This window comes from Diospyros lotus, chromosome 6 (assembly GCF_014633365.1).
Source record: "Diospyros lotus cultivar Yz01 chromosome 6, ASM1463336v1, whole genome shotgun sequence".
Classification (NCBI taxonomy): domain Eukaryota; kingdom Viridiplantae; phylum Streptophyta; class Magnoliopsida; order Ericales; family Ebenaceae; genus Diospyros; species Diospyros lotus.
In genome coordinates, this window is record NC_068343.1 from 18,763,248 (window position 1) to 18,787,008 (window position 23,761).

Consider the following 23,761-nt stretch of genomic DNA (forward strand, 5'->3'; position numbering starts at 1 on the left):
ATATAAAAACGTTTTAAAACTTTTTATGCATATGAAGATTGATGAACAAATAATCATTCAAGAAAATGTTCAATTTGCAAAACAAGGCAGAATTTAGTTTTCCCCAAATCTTTCATTTCAAATTCATTTTTCAAATAATCTACAGTTTTGTCCCTTCCAAAGTTGGGAAAGTCATTTCATCAAAATGACAATCTACAAAGCGTATAGTAAATAAGTCACCAGTTAAAGGTTTGAGATACTGAATAATAGACGGTGAATCAAACCCAACACAAATTCCAAGTCTTCATTGGGGACCCATTTTGATATATTGTGATGGTGAAATTGGTATTTGGACTGCACAACCAAAAACTCATAAATTAAAAATATTAGGTTCTTGACCAAATGCTAATTACAAAGATGAGTATTGATGATAAGCAATTGGTCTTATATAAACCAATGTCACAACATGTAATATGGCATGACCCTAACTAGAAGTTGAGAGTTTTTATTTCATAAATAATAGTTTAGCAATTAATTGAAGATGTTTAATAAATGACTCTGCTAAACCATTTTATGTATGGACATGAACAATTGAATGTTCAATTTCAATCCCAATTGATGTACAATACTCGTCGAATGTTTGGGATTTAAATTTACCAGCATTATCAAGATGAATTGTCTAGATTGAGTAATTAGAGAATTGAGTTTGTAATTTTATTATTTGAACTCTTAAAGTGAAATAAATTTTAACAAGTTAACAGTGAGACTGATACAAAAAGAGAGAAAAGAAAATTACAAAAAAAGGATTAATATAATATTATCTTAAAAAATTTGTGTTCTATTAAGAACTAAAATTTTATATTTATAGAGAAAAATGAGGACTCATTTATCAATAATTAATAATTTACAACACTAAATATTTTATAAATTTAAATACTACGTAATTTTAAAGTTTTACACGACTCTTTACAGAAAGGGTCAAAAGGTTTATACTTTTGAGGAGACGACTGCAGTCCCGTTCTTGGAAGATAAGGAACCACAACGGCGCCGCTGTCGTCGTTGGCTAACCTCAGCGCAGTATACCCAGACCCAGTGCAGCTCCAACTGCCCCGAAATGTTAGCTAAACCCTGTCTCCGTGGTTCTTGTGGGCGGCTCGTTATAGAAAGAAAACGTTGAAATGGTTGTGTTTCTTTTCTCGTCCGATCGATTTCTGAGATACCCATCTGCGATTTAGCCTTAGATTTTATGGTTCCCATCCCTAAAAGTTATGCCTGTGTCAAGGTTTCTTTTGTTCTCCCTAAAGAACAGCTCGGCGGCATCTCTGAACCCGTTCAGACGGTGAGTGTTTTTTAATGCTTATTTTTGATGTTTTAGGATGAACTTGATGTATTTATTACCGGAATGGCAGTGATTTTATGGTCCGCCTTTTATGTTTTTGATGTCTGGATTCTTTTATCTTGTACCTGTTTGTTGAAATTGTAGGAGGCATTTGATAGTTTGTGCGTGTAGTGTGATTCTGAAGATTGTTTTTCGTGTGTTGTATTCGCTGGTGAACTGCCCTTTTCCACTTTGATGTTTGGTTTTTATATTTGTGAAATTTCGTAAGGACTTGATATTTTCTTGACGAGCAAGAAGCCTTTAGATTCGAGCACTTCGTATGACTTTAAAAACTCTTAACTTGGAACGGTTTTCACGTGGAAGTTGAGACCCTAATTGATAACAATTCTTTGTAAAGTGCCAGTATCTGAATAAAAAAATCTTGTGAAACCGTGAGGGGCATGTGAATTTTGTTCATTCCTTATGAGAATTTACTTCAGAGTTGGGAATTTGAGCTCATCTAAGTAGCTTGAAGCTTGATTATCGATGAGATCAAAAGGTTTCTATTAGGCAATGGCACCCAATTGCAGATTTCTTTTTGCCGTCTCACTCTAATTGATGCTTTTGAAGTAATGCTCCATTAAAGCAGGTTGTGAATTTAGCATTAAGGATCTCAATTCTTCAAACCGAATCTGATACTCCATCACAGATCCTTCCTACTTTAGTTTATTAAATTCCTCAATCACATTTGTCATAGACTTCTTGCCAAACCGGTCACATAAATCTTTCACAAATTCAGTCCAATTGGCCTCGATTCTCCTCATTTTAATCCAACCTTGATACCATGAGTCAGTCGTATCATTGAGATAGGCTGCTGCAAGGTTGATTTTCTGGCATTCTGCTACATTATAGTATTGGAAAAATCTCTCGCATCTTCAGATCCACCATCTCGGTTTTACTCCTTCAAAAACTGGTATCTCCAGCCTTGGCATTGGAGTGTAATGAGAGGTTTCAGAAGAACCTCTTACCTGAATTGCTGGCTCCAAGACTGGTAATTCCTCAGCTTCTTGCAATCCTGAAGCATGAGGAAGAATTCCAGCACCAGATATGATTGGATCAGCAGTGGATCAAGGTGGAAAATCCACTGGTTAACTAGACTGAGACAATTTTGAAATCATATCGAAAAATCCATCCAATCTTTGACCAAAATTAGCAACATCTTTCTGCATGCTTTCTCTTGTTGCTGTGTTTTCTTCTCTGCAGTGACTCACCTCCTCCTGAGTCACAATCCTACTTCTGTTGCATCCAGTCTCGCCTCCAGCTACTTCATTTGAGTGCCTTCTGCCATATCCAATGCTTGCCTCGAAATTCAACTCTGGACCGATTGTTAAGGATCGCTTGAATTAACAGCCGAGAATCGTCATCTCTGATACCAAATGTTAGGGATCTACCCTTGACCTATGGTTTTTAGTGGAAATTGGAAGAAATTGAGGAAGATAGAATAGAAAGGGAGAGTGAATTCAGAAGAACAGAGAGAGTAAGATCGGAAGAATAGAGAAAGGGAGAAAGAATAGAGAGAAATCGGAGAGAAATTCGAAAGAGAATTGAAGAGAGATATGACTTGAATTCTGATATCATTCAACAATACCTCTTATCTTATAAGATTTAGCCTATTTATAGGCTCTCTAACTTTCAGTTAGTTGTAAACTGAAAGGTACAATATGGATAGCAGCACTAGAGTATAACAAGAAAGAAATACATCTAATATACAATTACTATTATATCCATGGGGTCGTGATATCAAAAGGTGAGACAGGCGCTTGTGCTGCCCAAGGTGCTATGGAAGTGCCTTGCTTACTTCTAGGTGAGGCTGGAAAATTCCTAGGCTGTAACTTAGGGAAAACAAGAAACAAAAAAATGTGAAGAGGAAAAATGAGAAATCAAGTAGAGAAGCATACACAGGCTCATTTCTCTCCTGCAATGTAAACTGACACAAGGCACTATAACTTTCTTTTGATTTCTTCAATGTTTCTTGCTTTTTGATTGCTGTAGTGGATGTCATCTCACATATCTGAGAGAAACGAGTTCTCCATCACTGTTCTTGTATTCAGATGGTCCAAAATGAACAAGAAGCCCTTCTGTAAACTGTTCCCAAGTAGGAGATTCATGACACGTTTCAAACCAATCGTACCATTGCCATTGAATTTTTTCTCCATCTAACTGAATTGAAGCTATTTCTATGGAAGCAAAAAATTTCTCCACTCTAGAAATCCCACCTGTAGGATCTCCATCTTCCATGGTTGTTAAAGGCACAATGTGTATTAGGGTGAAAAAGTGCTTGGAGCCTATGTGCAAGACATGAGACTGCACTTCAAGTTGCATCTCCTTCATCAAATCTGCTGATGAAGACTTGATGATTAAGAATAAAAGTCGAATCTTTTTAGGTTTTATTTACTTGTGTTTCCTGATTTTAGATTTTTTTGCATGGCAGAAGAGGCATATGTCTCTCACCTATGCATGAGGCCTGTGCCTCATGTGCCTAAGTTGCACTTCATGAATAGCACCTCACCTCGGCCATTAGGAGGTGCACAGAGCTGAGCCTTGTGCCTAGGTGCACCTTGGACAACTATTCAATCTTCCCAATTAGGAAATTTCACCCTCATTTGAGGATAGCAATGATCATGCTCTTTGTAATTTCTTTTGGCAACTTTAGATTGCTCATGCTATTTGCTAGTAGAAGTAGAGATTTCATCATATTGATTTTTGCTAATACTCTCAAGTAAACTCTTTTTGAATTCATTGAGAGATTCCTGCAGTTTATTCACAATTTTTGCCTCAAATGCTTCAAGTTGAGACTTTACAAAGTTGTTAGAAGTCATTGCGTAAGATTGAAAATTTGTGATTCCTCAGTTTTGTTTTTGGTTTTGGGTTAGGGGCATTCAACGAATCCTACTTTTGAAAGGAAAAGATGCTGGTGGTGAAGGTAGCCAAAGCGAATCCTAGGAGAATAGGCTCTGATATCAAATGATAAAACCCTAGCTTTTAGTAGGGAAATTGGGGAAAAATTGAAGAGAGAATTGGGAATACGAGAAAGGGATTTGATCTCTTTGAGGGGATCGACCTCCAAATCAGCCAAAGGACCTTTCAACAACCCTCAAAATCTCATGATTTCGTTCAATGTTTAATCCACCCAATAACCAATAACTGACATTCTGCACTCTCCAAAATGTTACTAATAACATACCCAAATTATGAATTTAATTTCATTGACAAAGATCATTAAACGGGTTCCCACTTTCGATTATAGGAAAAATCTCAAAGATCTGCCTGGAAGCTTTGGAAGTTGACCAAACAGTTTTGCTTAGCAGTTGATCTTCTGAGCCCTCTGTCTTCCCTTCCGATGTTGATCTCATAGTAGACTTTTGATTGGCTCCCAGCTCATCAGCGAGAGTCAATCCCACTGTTGACTCATGTTGACTTTCTTGTCAATAACCTTCAACATATTTTCCAAGGCCACAATTTTGGTGTGTAATTAGTTTAAATACTAAACTAATCATGCTTATCCACAAAATTTATATTTGTGGCCCTGGTGGCAGCCTAAGAAGTGGGGTGAATTGTGTTTTAAAGTGGGAGTTGTAGTTTTAGAAATTTTGAATAAATCTATGAAATTTAAAGCGACAAAGTAAAAGAGTAAGTGTCGTATCCTCTTGGATCCGACAGCGGTTCTTCTTATGAGAAAGTTTAGGCGGGAATCAGAAGAGTATGGAAAGGGAATGGAGAAGAATTGGGAGGGAGAGAATTGTAGAACTAGGGGGATAATTTGAATAGGAATCAATTCAAAAGTGTTCGATGATTACAATTGTATTGGGCCAAGCTTTATATACTTGTTCCCAGCGGTTGGCGCCAACAGAATGGCCCTGTTACCGCATTTAATCTTCTATAGAATTCTAGTAATGATACTTGCCTCTCTTATTATGCATTTATTACAGTAAGCTCCCTTAGGTACACGACAACTCCCCTCCCCTTAAATTAATTCTTGTCCCCAAGAATGGTAAGCAAGTTGGTTACGTTGGGAAACTGGTGGAGAAATTCTGGGAGGTATTCCCACGTACTACTATCTGGGTATAGTGTAGACCATTGGACTAGCACCTGAGTGATATGGGCCTCTTGTTGGAAGATTACCCTATTGTCTATAATGACGATTTGTAAGACTGTTGGCTCTAGTTCTCGGAGGGGTACTGGTAGGGGCTAGTTGGCGACTTAAATTCTGATAGCTTTCCTGAGAAGGGACACATGGAACACAGGGTGGACTTGGGTTCCTTCGAGTAGTTGTAATCTGTAAGCTACTGGTCCTACCCGTTCTGTGATGGGGTAAGGTTTGTAAAATTTTGGACTGAGCTTAGTCACCTTTTGCTTTAAGATGGATTTAAGTTGGGGTTGGCTGAGTTTGAGGTACACTTCTTCTCCTATCTCGAATTCTCTTTCACTCCTCTTCTTATCTGCCATCTGCTTTGTTCGGTTCTGTGCCTTAGCCAATTCCATTTTAAGAGTTTGTAAGACATTCTGCTGATGTTGTAGGTAGGAGTCCACATCTGTCACTGAAGTTGGCTCTTCGCCCGTCCATGCTAAGTTGGGCTTGTACCCGTATAAGGCCTCAAATGGCGTGATCCCTATGGAACGATGGTGGCTGGAATTATACCACCATTGTGCCAAGGACAACCATTTGTTCCATCCTTTAGGTTGTGCAAAACAAAAACATTTGAGGCAGGCCTCCAAACATTGGTTGACTCTCTTTGATTGGCCATCGGTCTCGGGATGGTAAGCAGTTGGCATAAGAAGCTTAGAACCCAATGCTTTGAACAACTCCCGCTAAAATAAACTAGTAAACACTTTATCCCTATCTGAGATGATAGATTGAGGTACCCCGTGTAGCTTCACTACATGATCCAAGAATTCTCTGGCTACTTCTGGTGCTGTGAAGGGATGGGCAAGACTAAGGAAGTGGCTGTATTTAGTCAACCTGTCTACCATGACCAACACGCAATTCTTCCCTTTTGAGTGTGGCAGACCTTCTACAAAATCCATTGTAATGTTAGCCCAGGCCCGATCAGGTACTGCCAGTGGTTGCAACAGACCTGGTTTAGCCATTGATTCATGCTTGCACCTTTTGCAAACGTCGTGCTTGAGTATGTATTCCATCACCGATTTCTTTAATCCTGGCCAGAATAATACCTGCTTCACTTTTCTATATGTATTTTGAATCTCAGAATGTCCCCATAAGGGTGAGTCGTGCATAGTTTGTAGTGTCCTTCCCTTCAGTGCCTCATAGTCTCCTATCACTAGCCGTCCCTGATATCGAATGAGGCCGTTATTGAAGGTGTAACCTTATTTGTTGTTGTTGTCTATGCTCAGTTGTTCCATTAATTCCTGTGTCCACAATCCCTTGTCATAACTACCTATTACTTCTTGGTACCAATCCAGTGTCAACACAGATGTGGCCACACATTGCTTGTCCTCATGGCACCGTGATAATGCGTTGGCTGCAACATTCTCCTTTCCTTTTCTGTATTGAATCACAACCTCCAACCCCATCAACTTTGTCATTCCCTTTCTCTGCAAATTGGTGTTCAACTTCTGGTGAGTTAGAAATTTGAGGCTTTCGTGATTAGTTCTTATGATAAACTGTCAAACCTCCAAGTAATGCCTCCATTTTTCGACTGCCATAAGTACTGCCAATAGCTCCTTATCATATGTACTTAGCCCTTGATGCCTTAGAGCCAAGGCTTGGCTCATAAAAGCTAAAGGTCGCCCATCTTGAGATAGAATAGCCCCCACACCTGTGCCTCTCGCATCCGTCTCTAAGGTAAACGGTTTGTTGAAGTCAGGAATGCTGAGTATAGGCACCTCACTCATGGCCTGTTTAAGATTCCCAAATGCAGCTTCTGCTCTCTCACTCCACTTAAAGCCGTCCTTCTTCAATAGGTTAGTTAATGGCTTGCTTATTACTCCATAATTTCTTACGAACCGCCTGTAATAACTGGTTAATCTCAGGAATCCCCTTAGTGATTTGACATTCCCTGGTTTAGGCCATGATAACATTGTCGATATCTTCTTAGGATCAGTGCTAACTCTAGCACTAGAGATCACATAGCCTAGGTACTCCACCTGCGTCTGAGCAAAGGCACATTTGGAATTTTTGATGCACAACCGATTGAGTCTAAGGACTTGAAATGCAGTTTTAAGGTGCTCTAGGTGTTGGGTGAAAGAGGGGCTATAGATTAGGATATCATCAAAGAATACCAAAACAAGTTTGTGGAGGTAGGGTTCAAAGATATGATTCATAAGGGCTTGGAAGGTTGCGGGAGCATTGGTTAAAACCGAAAGGCATTACGGTGAATTCATGGTGAGTTCTAAAAGCGGTCTTAGGAATGTCAGTGGGGTTCATCTGAATTTGGTGATATTTGGACCTTAGATCAAGTTTAGAAAATACTGAGACATTAGTTAGTTCATCGAGTAGATCTTCAATGATAGGGATAGGGAATTTGTTTTTAATGGTGATGCTGTTGAGCTGGCGGTAATCAATGCAGAAGCGCCATGTTCCATCCTTTTTCTTAATTAAAAGGACGGGAGATGCAAAAGGACTTCTGCTAGGTCGAATTAAGGATTGATCGAGCATTTCTTTGACCAGGGTTTCAATCTCGGTTTTAAGTTTAGGAGGGTACCTATATGATCGAATATTGATGGATTCTGTATTTGGTTGTAGGGAAATTGTGTGATCAAAGGGTCTCTTAGGGGGTAGGCTGTTAGGTTCTGCAAATAAGTCCCCAAACTCAATAAGTAGTGCATCAAGAGAAGACAATTCTTGTACTTGCCATTGGTTGGTCGCGGGGATACTGTCGCCCATCAAGCATTGGCCTCCTTATTCTTCCTAATCAACATAAGCCTCAATGGTAAAGAGCTGTGCCACCTGGGACATCTTGCACTTCAGTAACTTGTGCAACCTTCTTCCTTTGATCAATTTGCACACCCCCGTCTTGACGTTTCCTTGCAACGTAATTCTCTTGTCTCCCCTCGCCAATGTAACCTCCATTTTGTTAAAGTCGAAGCTGATGTGACTGACCTCTCTCATCCAGTCTGCTCCCAACACTATTTGGCAGCCCCCCCAATATTAGTAATCTAAGATCAGCTTTGAAGGATTCCCCTTGCATTGTCCAACAAAACCCCAGACATGCCGATTTACTCAACACTCGACTTCCGTTAGCCACTATCACCGCCAATGGTTGAGTGTGGGATAACTCACACTTCATCTTCCTTGCAGTTCCCTTGTCGATGAAGCTATGTGTGCTCCCATTGTCGATCAACACCATGAGTGACCCCTCCGGTACCTTCCCTTCCACATTGATTGTTTTACTTCTAGCCACCCCTTTTATAGCATGGAGAGAGATGGTGCCATTGTCCTCCTCTTCTCCTTCCTCTCCGGCCACAAAATTTTCCTCCCTTGTATCATTCTCCACTTCACCTCCTTCCAATAATAACAATTGTCTGCCACAGCGATGCTCGGGGTAGTATTTATCTCCGCATCTGTAACACAATCTGGAGGCCTCTTTGGCTCTATCACTCTTCCCCTTTGCTGCATCGCATTAGTTGGTGGCGGCAATGCATGTTGCTTTGGTACCGGCCCCATTCTATACATTTCTCTTATCGGTCCTCTTCCCACCGTTGGGGCTGGAATGGATCCATGTCCCCTCGCTTGGGTTCTCTGCACCTTTATTATTGCTTCTACATTCATCTCCTGAAGCAGAGCATTCTCTATTGCTTCTTGTATCGTTCGGGGCCTGGTCATCTTCACTACAGACCTTAACTCCTCGTTCAAACCGCTCAGAAAACTTGACACGAAGTAATCTTCGGTCAAATAGGGATTGCGGCTCAGCATCTAGGACTTCAGCTCCTTGAATTGGAGCTGGTAGTCTTGCACCGAACCATTCTGTTTCATCTTGTTAAATTCCTCCACGATGTCTATGGTTCTCTTCTCCCCGAACCGCTCACATATTCCCTTGACGAAATCCTCCCAATTACAATCTTCCCTCACTCGTGACCAGCCTGGGTACCACACATCCCCTACGTCATTCAAATATGCTATTGCTAGGCTGATCTTCTGGTCCTCAGTCACCAGATGTATCCCAAATAGTTTCTCACATCGGCATAACCACCAGTGAGGTTTCACCTCATCAAACACCGGTAATTCTAATTTTGGTAGGGGAAAATTAGAATTCACCTGAGTTTTCGGTCTCCTTCCCATTCTGCTGTCTTCCAATACTGCTGGATCACCTTTCGCTTCCGACGAGCCAACCATTCTCCGGCTCGTACCGACTCCTAGTAAGATTGGATCCGATCTTTCTCTCGGAGGAAAATTTGGAGATAGTCTCACCTAAGTCTGACTCGAGAACATAAGCATAAATTGCTGCATTTGATCACTTAGCATATTGCTTTGCTCTCTCATCTCTTCTTTGATTTGGTTGCGCATATGCCCACGCAACTGATTTGTTACCTCCTCCAATCTCCAATCGATCACCAAGCCTAATGACTCCTCCATTGATCTGACTCGAGCTTGGACATCCATCACTGTAGCCGACACTTGCTGAAGCTGCAGTTCCATCTGCTTCATGTGAGTTCCATCCACCATTGCTTTTGTCTTCAATTCCTTGGGAGCCAGGAGTGAATGCTCTAATACCAATTGTCGTATCTTTTTGGATCCGACAGGGGTTCTTCTTATGAGAAGGTTTAGGTGGGAATCAGAAGAGTAGGGAAAGGGAATGGAGAAGAATTGAGAGGGAGAGAATTGTAGAATTAGGGGGAGAATTTGAATAGGAATCAATTCAAAAGTGTTCGATGATTACAATTGTATTGGGCCGAGCTTTATATACTCGTTTCCAGCGGTTGGCGCCAATAGAATGGCCCTGTTACCGCATTCAATCTTCTATAAAATTCTAGTAATGACATCCACCTCTCTTATTATGCATTTATTACAGTAAGCTCCCCTAGGTACACGACAATAAGGGAAGAATGAGACAAATCGATTTATAGAGGTTTGACTTATCAATCAAGCCTATGTTCTCTCTTCTCAAATTGCAATTTGAAAGTTTCACTACCAAAACAATCCTTTCAGGGTTCATGGGTGCTAGAGAACCTTACAAACCACATGGCTTCCCAAGTGTCATAGAATCTTACAATCCCTATAGCTTCATGCGTGCTATAAAACCTTACAATCCCCTAGATTCACAGGTGCTAGTAAACCTCCTTACCACAGCAAGATCCTTGTCTCGCAAGCTAGAGTAAACCCTCACTCGCAAGTGAGAATATGTCACATTCAATGCCAGAATGCAAGATACAATTGAACTTATGCCTCTTGAAATCTATGACATAGAATAAGAATCAAATATGTATAAAAACGAAGCTCTATTCTCTTCTTCTTCTTGCTTGATGAATCTAAGATTGAAAAAGGTTAGGTTTTAATAATATAGAGCTCAAATAAGATTCTTCTAAAAACAAGAAAATAGCAAGGTTGGTTTGTCAAAAGCTTTATTTTCTTCTCTCAAAAGATATACCAATAAAGCTAAACTATTTGCAAGAAAAACTTCACAAGATATTCAACCAAGAGTTTGCCCAAAAGTTTTTCACAAAAGCTTCTTCTCTTTTATGTTCTTCTCAAAGGGTTGCCTGTTTATAGGCCAAAAACTAGCAGTTAGAGAATAGGATTGCAATCACTTGAGAAGATCTGAAATCTTACCCTTTTACACATTGCAAGATAGCTTTTTGTCATGAACCTAGGGTTGATGACAGATTTAAAAGGTAATTGGAAGAAATTGGGGAAGTTATATTGGAAGAAATGGGGAGGAATTTAGGGAAGAGCAGAACAGAAAGGGAGAACCAAGAGAAAGAGAGAGAGATTGAGAGAATTCAAGAGAGGGAAATGATAGAATTCATTTAACCATCTAAACATACATTGTCCAAGTACTATAGCCTATTTATAGGGTGTCTAGGCAATGTAACAATAGAAAAGTACAATAGGTAAGTAGTAACATACATTAAGAGGAAAATACACGTATTAGATTATTCTTAATATATCCTTGGGTTGTGACAATTCTCCCTTCCTTGAGAGAGTTCTTGTCCCCAAGAACTTATGGCGAATCGCGCCGCTGTTTCTTCATTCAATCCTAGTTTTCACTTTCTAATTTGTCCATCGCCTTCTCTTTTTTCTTTCTCTTTTCTTTTTCCTTTTCTACCATTGCCTATCTAGATAAATCTTGAAAAACCACTGTAAGCATACCAATTTGTAAATGAAGCATGCCACACTGATATTCGTCAGTCCAAAGTCTTTTGTAAATGTAGCTCTTACACTTATGATCAGAGCTACATCTACCTCCAAGGTATACTTGTGTTGTTCTGTGTTGGCTTTGATGAGCTCAACCAGGATTGGGTTCCCATCCTCTCCTATAATAACCTTGGAGGCACACCTTCCAATGTGATAGACAATGTTATTTGGGTTTATTAAAATTCTTTGGACCAACCTTCCTATCTTGAGATCCAATCTTGCTCCTTGTCTGTCATAGTTAGCAACTAAATCTTGCAAACCTCTATTTACATATGTTTCCCCCAACACGTCACTTGTGATGTTGGCTGTTTTGAGCATAGAGGGTGTCATGATCCACATAGTAAATGGGGGTGGTATAGTAATTAAATGTAATAGGAAGGGAGGAATAGCGAATTAGTAGAATATTCTATAAGGGGTGGTACAAAGTTTGTTGCTGCTTTGGGTAGATTGTACATTCCCTGTTGTAAGCGATTACCTGCACATGGAGGAGAGGACCCAGCTATATATACAGTTGATTCCTTCCATCTCACGGTTATGCTATTATCCTAATAAGATTCTGAATATTCTCTCTCCTATTCTCTTTCTCTCTCCCACTCTAACTCTCTCTCTCTCTCCCTAATTTCCTTCTCGATCTCCCTTTCCTTCTCTTTCGATCAACCTGCTGATCGAGAATTACCAGTCAAATCCTTAGGAGCTGACATTTTGGTATCAGAGCCAGTTTCTTGGGTGATGCGCAGATCTTTTAGAAGCCAACGCCATGGCTAATGGAATGAGGATGAAACAAATGGAGAACCAACTACAGCAAGTTTTGATAACAATGGCCGAAATGCAGACTAGGATGGGTACTCTCGAATCATCAGTAGGAGTAGGGGTGGATAATCGGATTACTCAAGCGATGGAAAGATGGCATGAGGAAAATTGAGAGCAAAGTGCTCTGTTGAGGGGACAAGTGATGGAGTAGATGCAATAGTTCGTAAGGATGTTCGCATCCCAACAACTCGTAAGGCTCTCAACTGAGTTCCCTCCTAGAGATAGGTTGGAACTGATCCTTCTTGGAGTAGGGATGGAGCTTCCGCCTGTGGGAATGTCGGAATTTGAATTAGAACCGGAGATGGTGGAGGAAAGCATGTTGGGGAGAAGGCCCGAAGCTCAAGTTAATCGGCATTGGCCGAACTTCCCTATGCCAAAATTGGAGATCCCACTCTTTGATGGGGAGAACCCAAGGTGATGGATAAGGAGGTGCGAGAGGATGTTCTCCTTATACCAAGTTCAGGAACAACAGAAGGTCACTTTGGCATCTGCTTACTTGAATGATATGGGAGACACCTGGTTCTAGGGATGGCTTGCGCCTAAAGAGGGGAGCCCATGGAATGTGTTTGCTTGAGAGCTTTGTGCAAGGTTTGGGGATAAGAGCTTGAAGGATGTGATCGAGGAATTTAATATGCTCAAGCAAGATGGAACGGTGCAGGCCTATCAACCCAAATTTGAGGAGCTAAGGTCCTTAATGGTGGTGCACCAGCCCCACCTGTCTGAGGAATATTTTGTGTTGAGTTTTATCAGTGGCCAGGGAGACGAGGTGAGGCTAATGGTTAAAATAATCCAACCACAAACAGTGGAGCAAGCCACCGACAGTGCAAGGCTGCAAGAAATAACAATTGAGGCCTTGATGAAGAAACAGAGGGGCTAAGTGAGGGGGTAATCACTGGTGGATGGCAGGCGGGAAACAAGGTCACTGGAAGGGATATGGGGCATAATGGCAAAGGAGTCTTAACCCTGCCTTCGACAGCTACTAACCCCACCAATGGGGGAAGATTGATGGAACAGAGGTGCCAAACGGGTCTCTATTATAAGTGTGGAGATAAATACTTCTTTGGGCATAAGTGCAAAAGGCAACTATTGATATTAGAAGCAGAAGAGAATGAGGAGGAAGAGGTAATCCCAGAAGTTGATGAAGAAGATAAATGGGAGATTTCCCTGCACGCCCTAAAGGGATCAGCCAACAAGAAGATAATTAAGGTGGAGGGGATAGCTCGCAATGTTTCGGTGGTGGTGCTCATAAACATTGGGAGTACTCACAGCTTCTTGGATGAAGCCATGGCCTAGAAGTTAGAGTGTGAGATCTCAAACTCTCACCCCTGTCAGTGACAGTAGCAAATGGTAACAAGGTCTTGAGTCAGTCCTCCTGTTTGGGGTTTTGCTGGGAAATGAACGGAGAAGAATTTGTGGCTCATTTTAGGCTACTAAAGCTAGGAGGTTGTGATGTGGTGCTTGGGGTAGATTGGATGAAGGGGGTCAACCCTATTAGTTTTGATTTTTCAAGAAAATGGAGGTAACCTTCTAGAAGGATAGGAAGAAAAAGACTCTAACAGGCAATCAGGAGTCAGGGATGTGTAAAATGTTCTTGGGGAAGAGGTTGCAAAGGATGCTTTAGGAGCAAATTCTCCCAAGTAGCCCAGCTCTTTTCCATACATGCCATGGAACCCACTCAAGGAAAATGGGAGCAAGAAGGGGAGTTGGCAGTAACGGTGAACAACAGCTCACATGAGCCCTGGAAGGTACAAGAATTCAACTCTCTTAATGTGCTTTTAATTGAATTTAGGGACCTCTTTTCTGAACCAGCTTCCCTACCACCCTAAAGACCGTATGATCATGCCATCAACCTTAAACCCAATACAGAGCCAGTTAACCTAAGATCTTACCATTACCCGCCTAGACAAAAGACTGAAATTGTAAAGCTCATTAGGGATATGTTACAAAAGTCTATCATACAACCTAGCCATAGCCCATTTGCATCATCCGTGTTACTTGTCAAAAAGAAAGATGGTTCATGGCGGTTTTGTGTTGATTACCGCCAACTCAATGCCCTGACCATCAAAGACAAGTTTCCCATACCTATTGTGGAATATTTGCTTGATGAATTGAAAAATGCTTATGTTTTCACCAAACTCGACCCAAGATCCGGTTCTCATCAAATTAGGATGAGATTGGAAGACATCCCCAAAACAACCTTCAAAACCCACCAAGGGCATTATGAATTCATAGTAATGCTCTTTGGCCTCACCAATGCTCTAACAACCTTTCAAGCATTGATGAATAAGATTTTTGAACCCTATTTACACAAATTTATATTGGTATTTTTTGATGACATTTTAATCTACAACCCTACTTTTACCCAACACTTAGACCACCTGAAAACTACCCTCGAGGTCCTTAGATTCAATAAATTGTATGTTAAGGAGTCGAAATGTGCCTTTGCACAAAAGCAGGTGGAATATCTTGGGCATATTATATCAAAAGCAGGGGTAAGTACTGGCCTTAGTAAAGTGGAAGCAATGATTGCTTGGCCCAGACCTCAGAATGTCAAGGGATTGAGAGGATTCTTGGGCCTAACTGGTTACTACCGCCAATTTGTAAAGGGCTATGGTGTCATCAGTCGACCCCTCACCAACCTATTGAAGGACGGATTTTAGTGGGACTCCAAGGCAGAAAAGGTCTTCTGTGAGCTTAAACAAGCCATGAATGAGGTGCCAACCCTAGGCTTACCAGACTTCAACAAGCCTTTTGTTCTTGGGACAGACGCGAGTGCTAATGGTATTGGGCAGTGCTGGTTCAGGAGGGTAGACCATTAGCGTTCCTAAGCCAAGCCCTATCCCCGAGGCACCTTGGGCTAAGTATTTATGAAAAGGAACTATTAGCGGTGTTAATGGCAGTGGATAAATGGCATCATTACTTGGAATAAGGAAGATTTGTAATTAAAACATACCACGAGAGTTTGAAATTTTTGCTATAGTAGAAGTTGCACACACAACTGTAGCAGAAGGGAATGACAAAGCTGATGGGATTAGATCATGCAATCCAATACAGGAGGGGAAAGGAAAACCTAGCAGTTGATGCTTTGTCTAGATGTTTTGAGGAAGGGAGTATGGCTGCAATCACAACCATCATTCCTGACTGGTGCCAAGAGGTGGTTGACAATTATGAAGCAACCAGAAGGACCAAGGAACTTCTCCAGCAGCTGGTGGTAAACCCAACATCAAGGCCGGGTTACACTCTGAGTAATGGCTTAATCTGGTATCAAGAGAGGTTGGTGATAGGGGAGGATGAAGAGCTAAGGAGGAAAATAATAGAGGCACTGCATGTTTCTCCTATAGGGGGATGTTCTGGTATTGAGAACACTTATCATAAGGTCAGACAATTATTCCAATGGTTGGGAATGAAAAGGTGTGTCATGGACTTTGTATTAGGCTGTGATACTTGCAGGAGGTGCAAGTCCGAGAATGTAGCCAAACCAGGGCTACTACGGCCTTTGAATATTCTCAAGGGACCTTGGGAGAGTATCTCAATGGACTTCATTGAGGGACTTCCCAAATCAGAAGGAAGGGACTGCATCATGGTGGTAGTAGATAGATTCACCAAGTATGGCCACTTCATCGGGTTGATTCACCCCTACACTGCTCAAGAAGTAGCGAAAGTGTTCCTAGATCAGGTCATCAAGCTACATGGAGCGCCTAAGGCCATAGTATTTGATCGTGACAAGATTTTTACCAGTTTGCTGTGGAAAGAGTTGATGGGATTGTTGGGCATTAAGCTTCATATATCAACTGCTTACCACCCTAAATCGGACGGTCAAACCAAAAGGGTGAATCAGTGTTCGGAGATGTATCTAAGATGTTCTTGCTTCCTACAACCAAGAACATGGCACAAGTGGCTTCCCCTAGCTCAATGGTGGTACAACTCTAGCCACCACAGCTCCATAAAGAGGTCTCCTTTCGAAGCTCTCTATGGCTGTAAACCCCCATTGCTACCCTCCCTAGGAGACTCTTCTACAGTAGCAGTTTTGGATGTTTACCTTCAACAAAGGCAACAGGCCTTGTAGGTACTCAAAAAGGAATTAGCTAATTCCCATAACGGAATGAAACAATTTGTGGATAGGAGAGGAGCGAAAGGGAATGCCAGGTTAGTGAATTTGTGTATTTGAAGCTTAAGTTGGGACACCTAAGGGCTTTAATGCAAAATCCCAGCTCAAAGTTAAACCCAAGATACTATGGTCCATTCCCCATCACTACAAAGGTGAGAAATGTAGCCTATAGGCTACAGCTATCAGAAGGCTCCAACGTCCACCCAGTATTCCATGTTGCACTCCTCAAAAACTCAGTGGGAGCACAACCAACGAGCTTTACCTTACCCTCTCTCCCAAATGCCAATGATAGCACTAAGGAACCCATAGCAGTGTTGGATAGAAGGGTAATCTACAGGCATGGGGCTCCCATTCCTCAAGTTCTCATCTAGTGGTCTCATCTCCACTCGGATAATAATACATGGGAATATCTTCCGGACATACTCCACTAGTTTCCAAGATTGGCCAGCCTCCACCACATTTCTTGAGGACAAGAAAATTTTGTAGGGAGGGGTAATTGTCATGATCCACATAGTAAAGAGGGGTGGTATAGTAATTAAATGTAATAGGAAGTGAGGAATAGCGAATTAGTAGAATATGCTATAAGGGGTGGTACAAAGTTTGTTGCTGCTTTGGGTAGATTGTACATTCCTTGTTGTAAGCGGTTACCCACACATGGAGGAGAGGACCCAGCTACATATACAGTTGATTCCTTCCACCTCACGATTATTCTATTATCCTAACAAGATTCTGAATATTCTCTCTCTATTCTCTCTTTCTGTCCCTCACTATAACTCTCTCTCTCCCTAATTTCCTTCTTGATCTCCCTTTCCCTCTCTTTCGATCAACAGGTTGATCGAGAATTACTAGTCAGATCCTTGGGAGCTGACAGAGGGTTGTCTAGCTATATCCCCAGTTACGCCACTCTGATTAGGCAAACTGCCTTCCTTCTGCATCTTCCTTGGCTCCTTCTAAGCTTTTTCTTTCTCCTTTTTCTGAGGATCCACCAAGTAACTTTTGGACAGATCTTCTCGCTCTATAGGTTTCTCTATCGCCTTGAACTGTTCTTGCTCCTCATCATTTATAGACCCTAACAATGCTATAAAAGCATATTTTTCTTCCTATTTGACGTCGTACACCAGAGGTTCATTTTCAACAGTTTTTTCCTCAAAGATTTCTCTATTACAGTTGTATTTATTTGAAATCTCCCCTCCCGGCTTATAGAAGAATTCAGCTAGGATATTGAATTGACACTCCTTGGACAGCATTATGAAAAACTCCTGCATCTCCTCGCGTATTGCACCACCTACTTCCTCGTGCATCCGACTGAACTTATTATCCGATCTCTTTTCCTATGCCTCATGATTCCAGCCAAACTCCTCACGAATTTGGTTGTATCCCACAGGAACTGTAGCATTCTTCCGCTGCAGTTGAGACCCCAATTGTTTCATATGCGTGATATCTGTCATGGCAAAAATCTCATGAGCGAAACAAGCCAAAGGCCAAGAAGCCGGAGCTCTATACATCCTAAGTTTGACACTTCCCTCTGTATCTACCTCACAATAGTCACCTCTGAAATTGATCCAAAAAGTGGCAAATTGCAAGCGCTGTTCCGCTTCAAGGTCAAGCCTATTTTAGGATCAGAAGAGGTCGCACAGTTACAACAACTTGGTCGGCTTTCTAGAGTCCCCTTAGATCTCCATTAGAAATGAGAATTGATTGCTACAATGGTCACCTTCACAATCGAGATTGCCGGAGTCAAGGAATTGATCTAGATCACCTGCTTCCCCCAGTTTCCATGATTGTCTTCAATTTCCGAGAGTCAAGCTCCTTGCGTCGGAATCAATTGGCCAAGTTGTCTTCCAATTCCAAGCCTCAAATATCAGTCGACCTCACCTCCTTGTGCGTTGAACTCAATTTTTGAGATTCAACCATAAATTAATCAACAAAAAAACAGCAGAGGATTGACGCGAGTAGGGAGTTTGCCTAGCTGTCGGAAATCACGACCATGGACCTTGCTCTTGTCAATCCTCTTGAAGATCGAACAGCCAGCACCGAGTTACCAATTCAACTCACTGAAACGCCTCTTGAAAGTTCGATTAATTCCTTTGCCGCTAGGGATCGCCTAACAATTGGTCGATTTTTGCAGCCTAGGGGTCGGAAACCTAGGTTGGAAACCAACGAGCAAAAGAAGTCAAAGGAATTCACCTCTCACAAGGGACTCCACCTACATGTTCGAGCTCGAGAATTACCGAAATCGCAGTTGCGTGTCAACCTCTTGCTCGCCTCCAAGAAAATCAATCAACTCCTCCACTTATATGAGTCGTCTGACTTCCCTTCGGAGACGTCTTATCTACTCATCCTCAATTTCTGTCCAACCTTATTGGATTTCAAACCGAGTCTCAACTATCAGCTTTGTCTTCAAGACTCGGACTCGGATATGCCAGAATCACTGAAGTTCACTGGGATCTGTTCTGTGCCTTCTTCGATCGGCTCTGTTGCCGTCCTTCAAAGTCGCCTCAATTCACAACTAGAATCGATTGGAATCTCAGGCAAGGAACGATGCTCTACTTCAGCGTACGGACAAGTCGGATCGGAATGACTGAATCACAACCAAGAATCGCTGGCTTGTTCCGCCTTTCAAGAATCGAATCTAGAGGTGCTTGGCCCACTTCGCCTTCAATTTCCAAGTTCAATTCCGATTAACTGGATCGACGACGAAAATTATCTCCTCGTTCGATTGATGCTAATTTGGCTCGCCGAAAATCGCTCGAGACTCTGCTTCGATCATGCCTTCCTTCTCTCTATCTACTCACGATCAAAGTGAATTCAAGATCACTAGTGGAGTTCCTGCCCGATCACCGACCACTTGTTGGAATTCACCTAAATTCTTGAATCGATCTTGATTCCTTTCGGATGCTTGCACTTGCCTATCACACTGTAACCAATGGAACTCATTGGAGTCCTTGTACTCGCTGGAATCACCCGAAGTCTCTGCTTTATTGATTTCGTTGAGAGTCGTCGAAATCTGCCTTACCACAATTTTCAAGGGAAATTGCTCACCTCACAATAGTCGCCTTCAAGCCTCCTCGATCTGGACCTTAATCACTGGAAGATTTCACCGGCCTTCAACTGGAATCAAACCCACAGCCAAGGATTGATTGCTCTGATACCATTTGTCATGAACCTAGGGTTTATGACAAATTTAAAAGGTAATTGAAAGAAATTGGGGAAGTTATATTGGAAGAAATGGGGAGGAATTTAGGGAAGAACAGAATAGAGAAGGAGATTAGGGAGAACCGAGAGAAAGAGAGGGAAATTGAGAGTATTCAAGAGAGGGAAATGATAGAATTCATTTAACCATCCAAACATACATTGTCCAAGTACTATAGCCTATTTATAGGGTGTCTAGGCAATGGAACAAGAGAAAAGTACAACAGGTAAGCAGCAACATACATCAAGAGGAAAATACATGTATTAGATTATTCCTAATATGTCCTTGGGTTGTGACACTTTTCAAAGAGATGAAGGGTTAAGATAGTCTTTAAAGCATTTGAAAGGCCACTTGACTGGGAAACAAGGTTGGGTGGATAGAACATTTGAACTGCATTGAATTTGGTTTTCAAAAAATCCAAAAGAATGTGTTAGAGTATCTCACAGCTTTCCAATCTATTCTCTCAACCCAACCAGCTTCCTAACTCAAGAATATACTGATAACAAAGAATATAAAAGAAAACAACTCATCCACATGAGAAAACAACAAGATTTATCCTGGTTCGGTCTTGAAATCCAAGACCTACATCCAGACTGCTTAGGAGCCACTGAAATCCACTATCTTGAAACCACCAAGGATGATTACAACGAAAACTTAATCCCTCCCGCCCATATACACTGAAAGCTATAGGTGAAATAGGGAATACAAGCTAAGAACCAGCCACTCCCAACCTCTCACACTCAATCCCAACTCAAGATAGTAAACCGGAAACAATCCTTCACGATTTCTGGCACACTAAGACTCTCTCTCATACAAACCTATCCACGACCCCTATTTATAGGATATAGGGGTGGTGGAGCACAAGGAATAAAACTAACTAACCGCCTAACCGAATAACTAACACATAAAGCTAGCAGACTTCTTCTAGAAACAGACCTTCTAGAAGAACAACTAAATCTAACACTAAATCAGGAATTAAAATATGCAGCAATACAAAGTACATGATTACATTTAATCTAATCTAATACAAATGTTACAACAGAATGGGCAAGAAAACCAAATTCTGGGTCTTCTCAGTCAGCTGAGTCAAAACTCTTAGTCAATTGAATTGGTCTTTTGTGCTGAGACAAGGCTTTTCATAGACTAAGATGTGAGAGCTAACCCTGTTTTGGTCATTACATTCTGCCCTCATTCAGTCAGAAAAATGTGTACTCTTAGCCGAATTAGTTGGTTTTTTGTTAGCTGAATAAAGGATCCGACAGATTGAGAAGCCAACCCTAAAATTGGCAAACCATTGTCCCTTTACTCAGTTGATTGAACGTGAGATGTACGTTGACTGAAGGGCTCCAGAATAGAATTCCAGGCATTCTGCCCTTTCTCAGCTGACTGATTTGTGCAACACAGTCGGCTAAATCCTCTGTTTTTATGAAAGATGAGATCTTTAAGTGCAAAGTAGATTTCAATCTCAAAACGTTTCCCAAGTGATGTGAAATATCCTTTTAGGTTTAAATGCTTTGAGTTAAAGAGGATTTTCACAATTCATAGGCATTGGTTACTTAATTCTGGTAAATGTTAACTTTAGAAGTTTTAGAAGTAATGCCTTCACCAAAATCATTTTGGGTGATTGCTATGAATTTTTGAGAACATTTGAGCTCATTTTAAATCAAACCAAAAACTACTTTTGTATCTTTAATTGCTTCGTTATGATCATATTGGTGTGATCCACTTGAGTACCTTGTGATGTGTGATGTAAATGGGTCCCCAAAAGGCCCCAGTTAACCCATTTAAAGTGAAAACAAGTATAAAAATGAGGTATAGGTATGGGGCTCATTTGAAAATTTATTATTAATTGGGGTCACATTTACGTCCCTAGTGGTTCTTCTTGCGCAAGACCAATCTGTTCACCACTCAAGTAGAGACATTAAGTTCATGGCGTTTTTTATCATCAAAACCTTGGGCTGTACCCTTGGGGCTAACAATTTTAATAATCCTTAATAATTAAGGGATAAAATTACAGGTCATTATACTATTTTTGGCACAAATAGTGGCTAGGGTACCAATGCTTGTGAGGACTCCAGTGAGAAGACAATTTCAGCGATGATGACAGATTGCAGTAAGGAAGATTGGACAACAATCACTAAGTTCTTCAAATGTTTGCAATAAAAACAAACCCTAGGTTTCAACAATTAAACACACATTATTGTGTTGTCGATCTAAATTCTAAAGTGGCATATGGAAACCAAACAATGGCTCTATCTATTGGATTGTTGTCGCTGAAATTTTTTGGGTTAGGGAAGAGTTCCAACAACCTTTAGTTTTGGAAAGGAGATGGAATAGTGATGCCATGGTATGGTGAGGGCTGCAGTGAATTGGAGTTTGCTCTAATACCAATCTCATGTGAGACAAGGGGAGTATAAGTGGTAGAAAACAGAGGACAGAAGGAAGCAAAAGAGAAAGTTACTAAAAGCAAAAAGGGGAAGAGAAGAGAAGAGAAGTCCAACAAGACAAGTAAAATACAGGGAAAAGAGGAAGAAGGAATAAGAGAAGGGGGGCTAGAAGAGAGAGTGCTCAAAGCTCTTTTGAAACTTAACTTTTATTCATCATCAAAATTGTCCTTTTTTAGTACATGCATTAATCATATTTATAGGATAAAACACACAAAATATCCAAGATCCTTTAAAAGATAATCCTATATAATATACTAATTCAATATCACTTAAAAGTCTATTACAAAATGTGTTGAAATTGAAAATATAAAAAATCATAATATATTAAATAGAGTTTAGTATTGGCCAATAAAAGATTTGTTCAAATGTCTTGGATACATCAATTCAAAAAGGTGGGGACACTAATGAAGATGTTACTAATAGAATTATGGTAGGATTGTTGAAATGAAAAAATGCGTACGATGTTTTATGTGACAGTAAGATTCTATTAAGATTAGAAGGGAAAATTTTATAAGATAACCATAAGCAACTCTATGTTGTATGCCACAAAGTCTTGGGCAGAAAAGCACTAAAATGTGCAACATTTACAAAGGTTATGTTATGATGAATGTGGCTCCTATTAAAGATAAGACGCATGAGACGCAATTAAGCTAGTTTAGTTATGTGAGAAGAGAACCAATAAAGGCTCAAGTGAGGAGAATGGATGAAATGGTCAAGACTTTGGCAAAAGAGGTAGAGCTCTTAGGTGTGATACAGGTTATAAGGGTTGCAGAAATCCCCTTTTTTGGAGAATAATTCACTATATTATTTTCCTTGGGAATGCCAAAAAAATATATATATACACAATGGATCCTAAGAATTCTCCTAGATTTTAGAGATTAAATTCCTACTTTGTAGGACTAGATTACAACAACCTTAAATACAAACAAATCTAATAAAAACTAACTAAGAAAGATAAGATGTAACAACAATATAAATCAAGATAAATTACAGAGGATAAATCAGCAAATAACAAGCTCAGCAGCTCGGCATAACAACTTCCGATCTACAAGGGTCTTACAAAAGATAAGGCTATAGATAGAATTCTATAGCCATGATTGGCGAGCTAGAATTTATGTAGTTGACCCCATATAGGATAAACTCCTAACTAAAACTCTTCAAGAAATAACCCCACCTAATATACTCATCCACTACTACTTTAAGTCCACAAATAACACCAATATACAACAACAAGAAGGCTGGATATGTTGTTGTTGTATATTGGTGTTATTTGTGGACTTAAAGTAGTAGTGGATGAGTATATTAGGTGGGGTTATTTCTTGAAGAGTTTTAGTTAGGAGTTTATCCTATAAACATGGCCGGTGGATGAATATGAAAAAGGGATGATTTTAATGATGCATAAAAGTTATGTTTTGAAAGAGTTTTGAGCTCTCTCCCCTTTCGCCTTTCTTCTTCCTTCTTCCTCTTTTCTCTGTATTTTTCTTCTCTTGATGGGTTTTTCTCTTCTCTTCTTTACTCCTCTCTTGTCTTCTCA

At 40.6% G+C, this 23,761-nt stretch overlaps 1 protein-coding gene across 3 annotated transcripts in view; it reads left to right on the forward strand.

Moving 5' to 3' along the window:
- The first annotated feature begins 957 nt into the window (after nt 1-957).
- Nucleotides 958-23,761, forward strand: part of LOC127804040 (protein SCO1 homolog 2, mitochondrial) — a 39,655-nt gene continuing 16,851 nt past the window's right edge. For all 3 annotated transcript variants that reach the window (XM_052340749.1, XM_052340751.1, XM_052340750.1), the window contains exon 1: nt 958-1,318. In XM_052340749.1, coding sequence (XP_052196709.1) covers nt 1,248-1,318 — 71 coding nt within the window. In that variant the 5' untranslated portion in view covers nt 958-1,247. The remainder of the gene's footprint in view (nt 1,319-23,761) is intronic.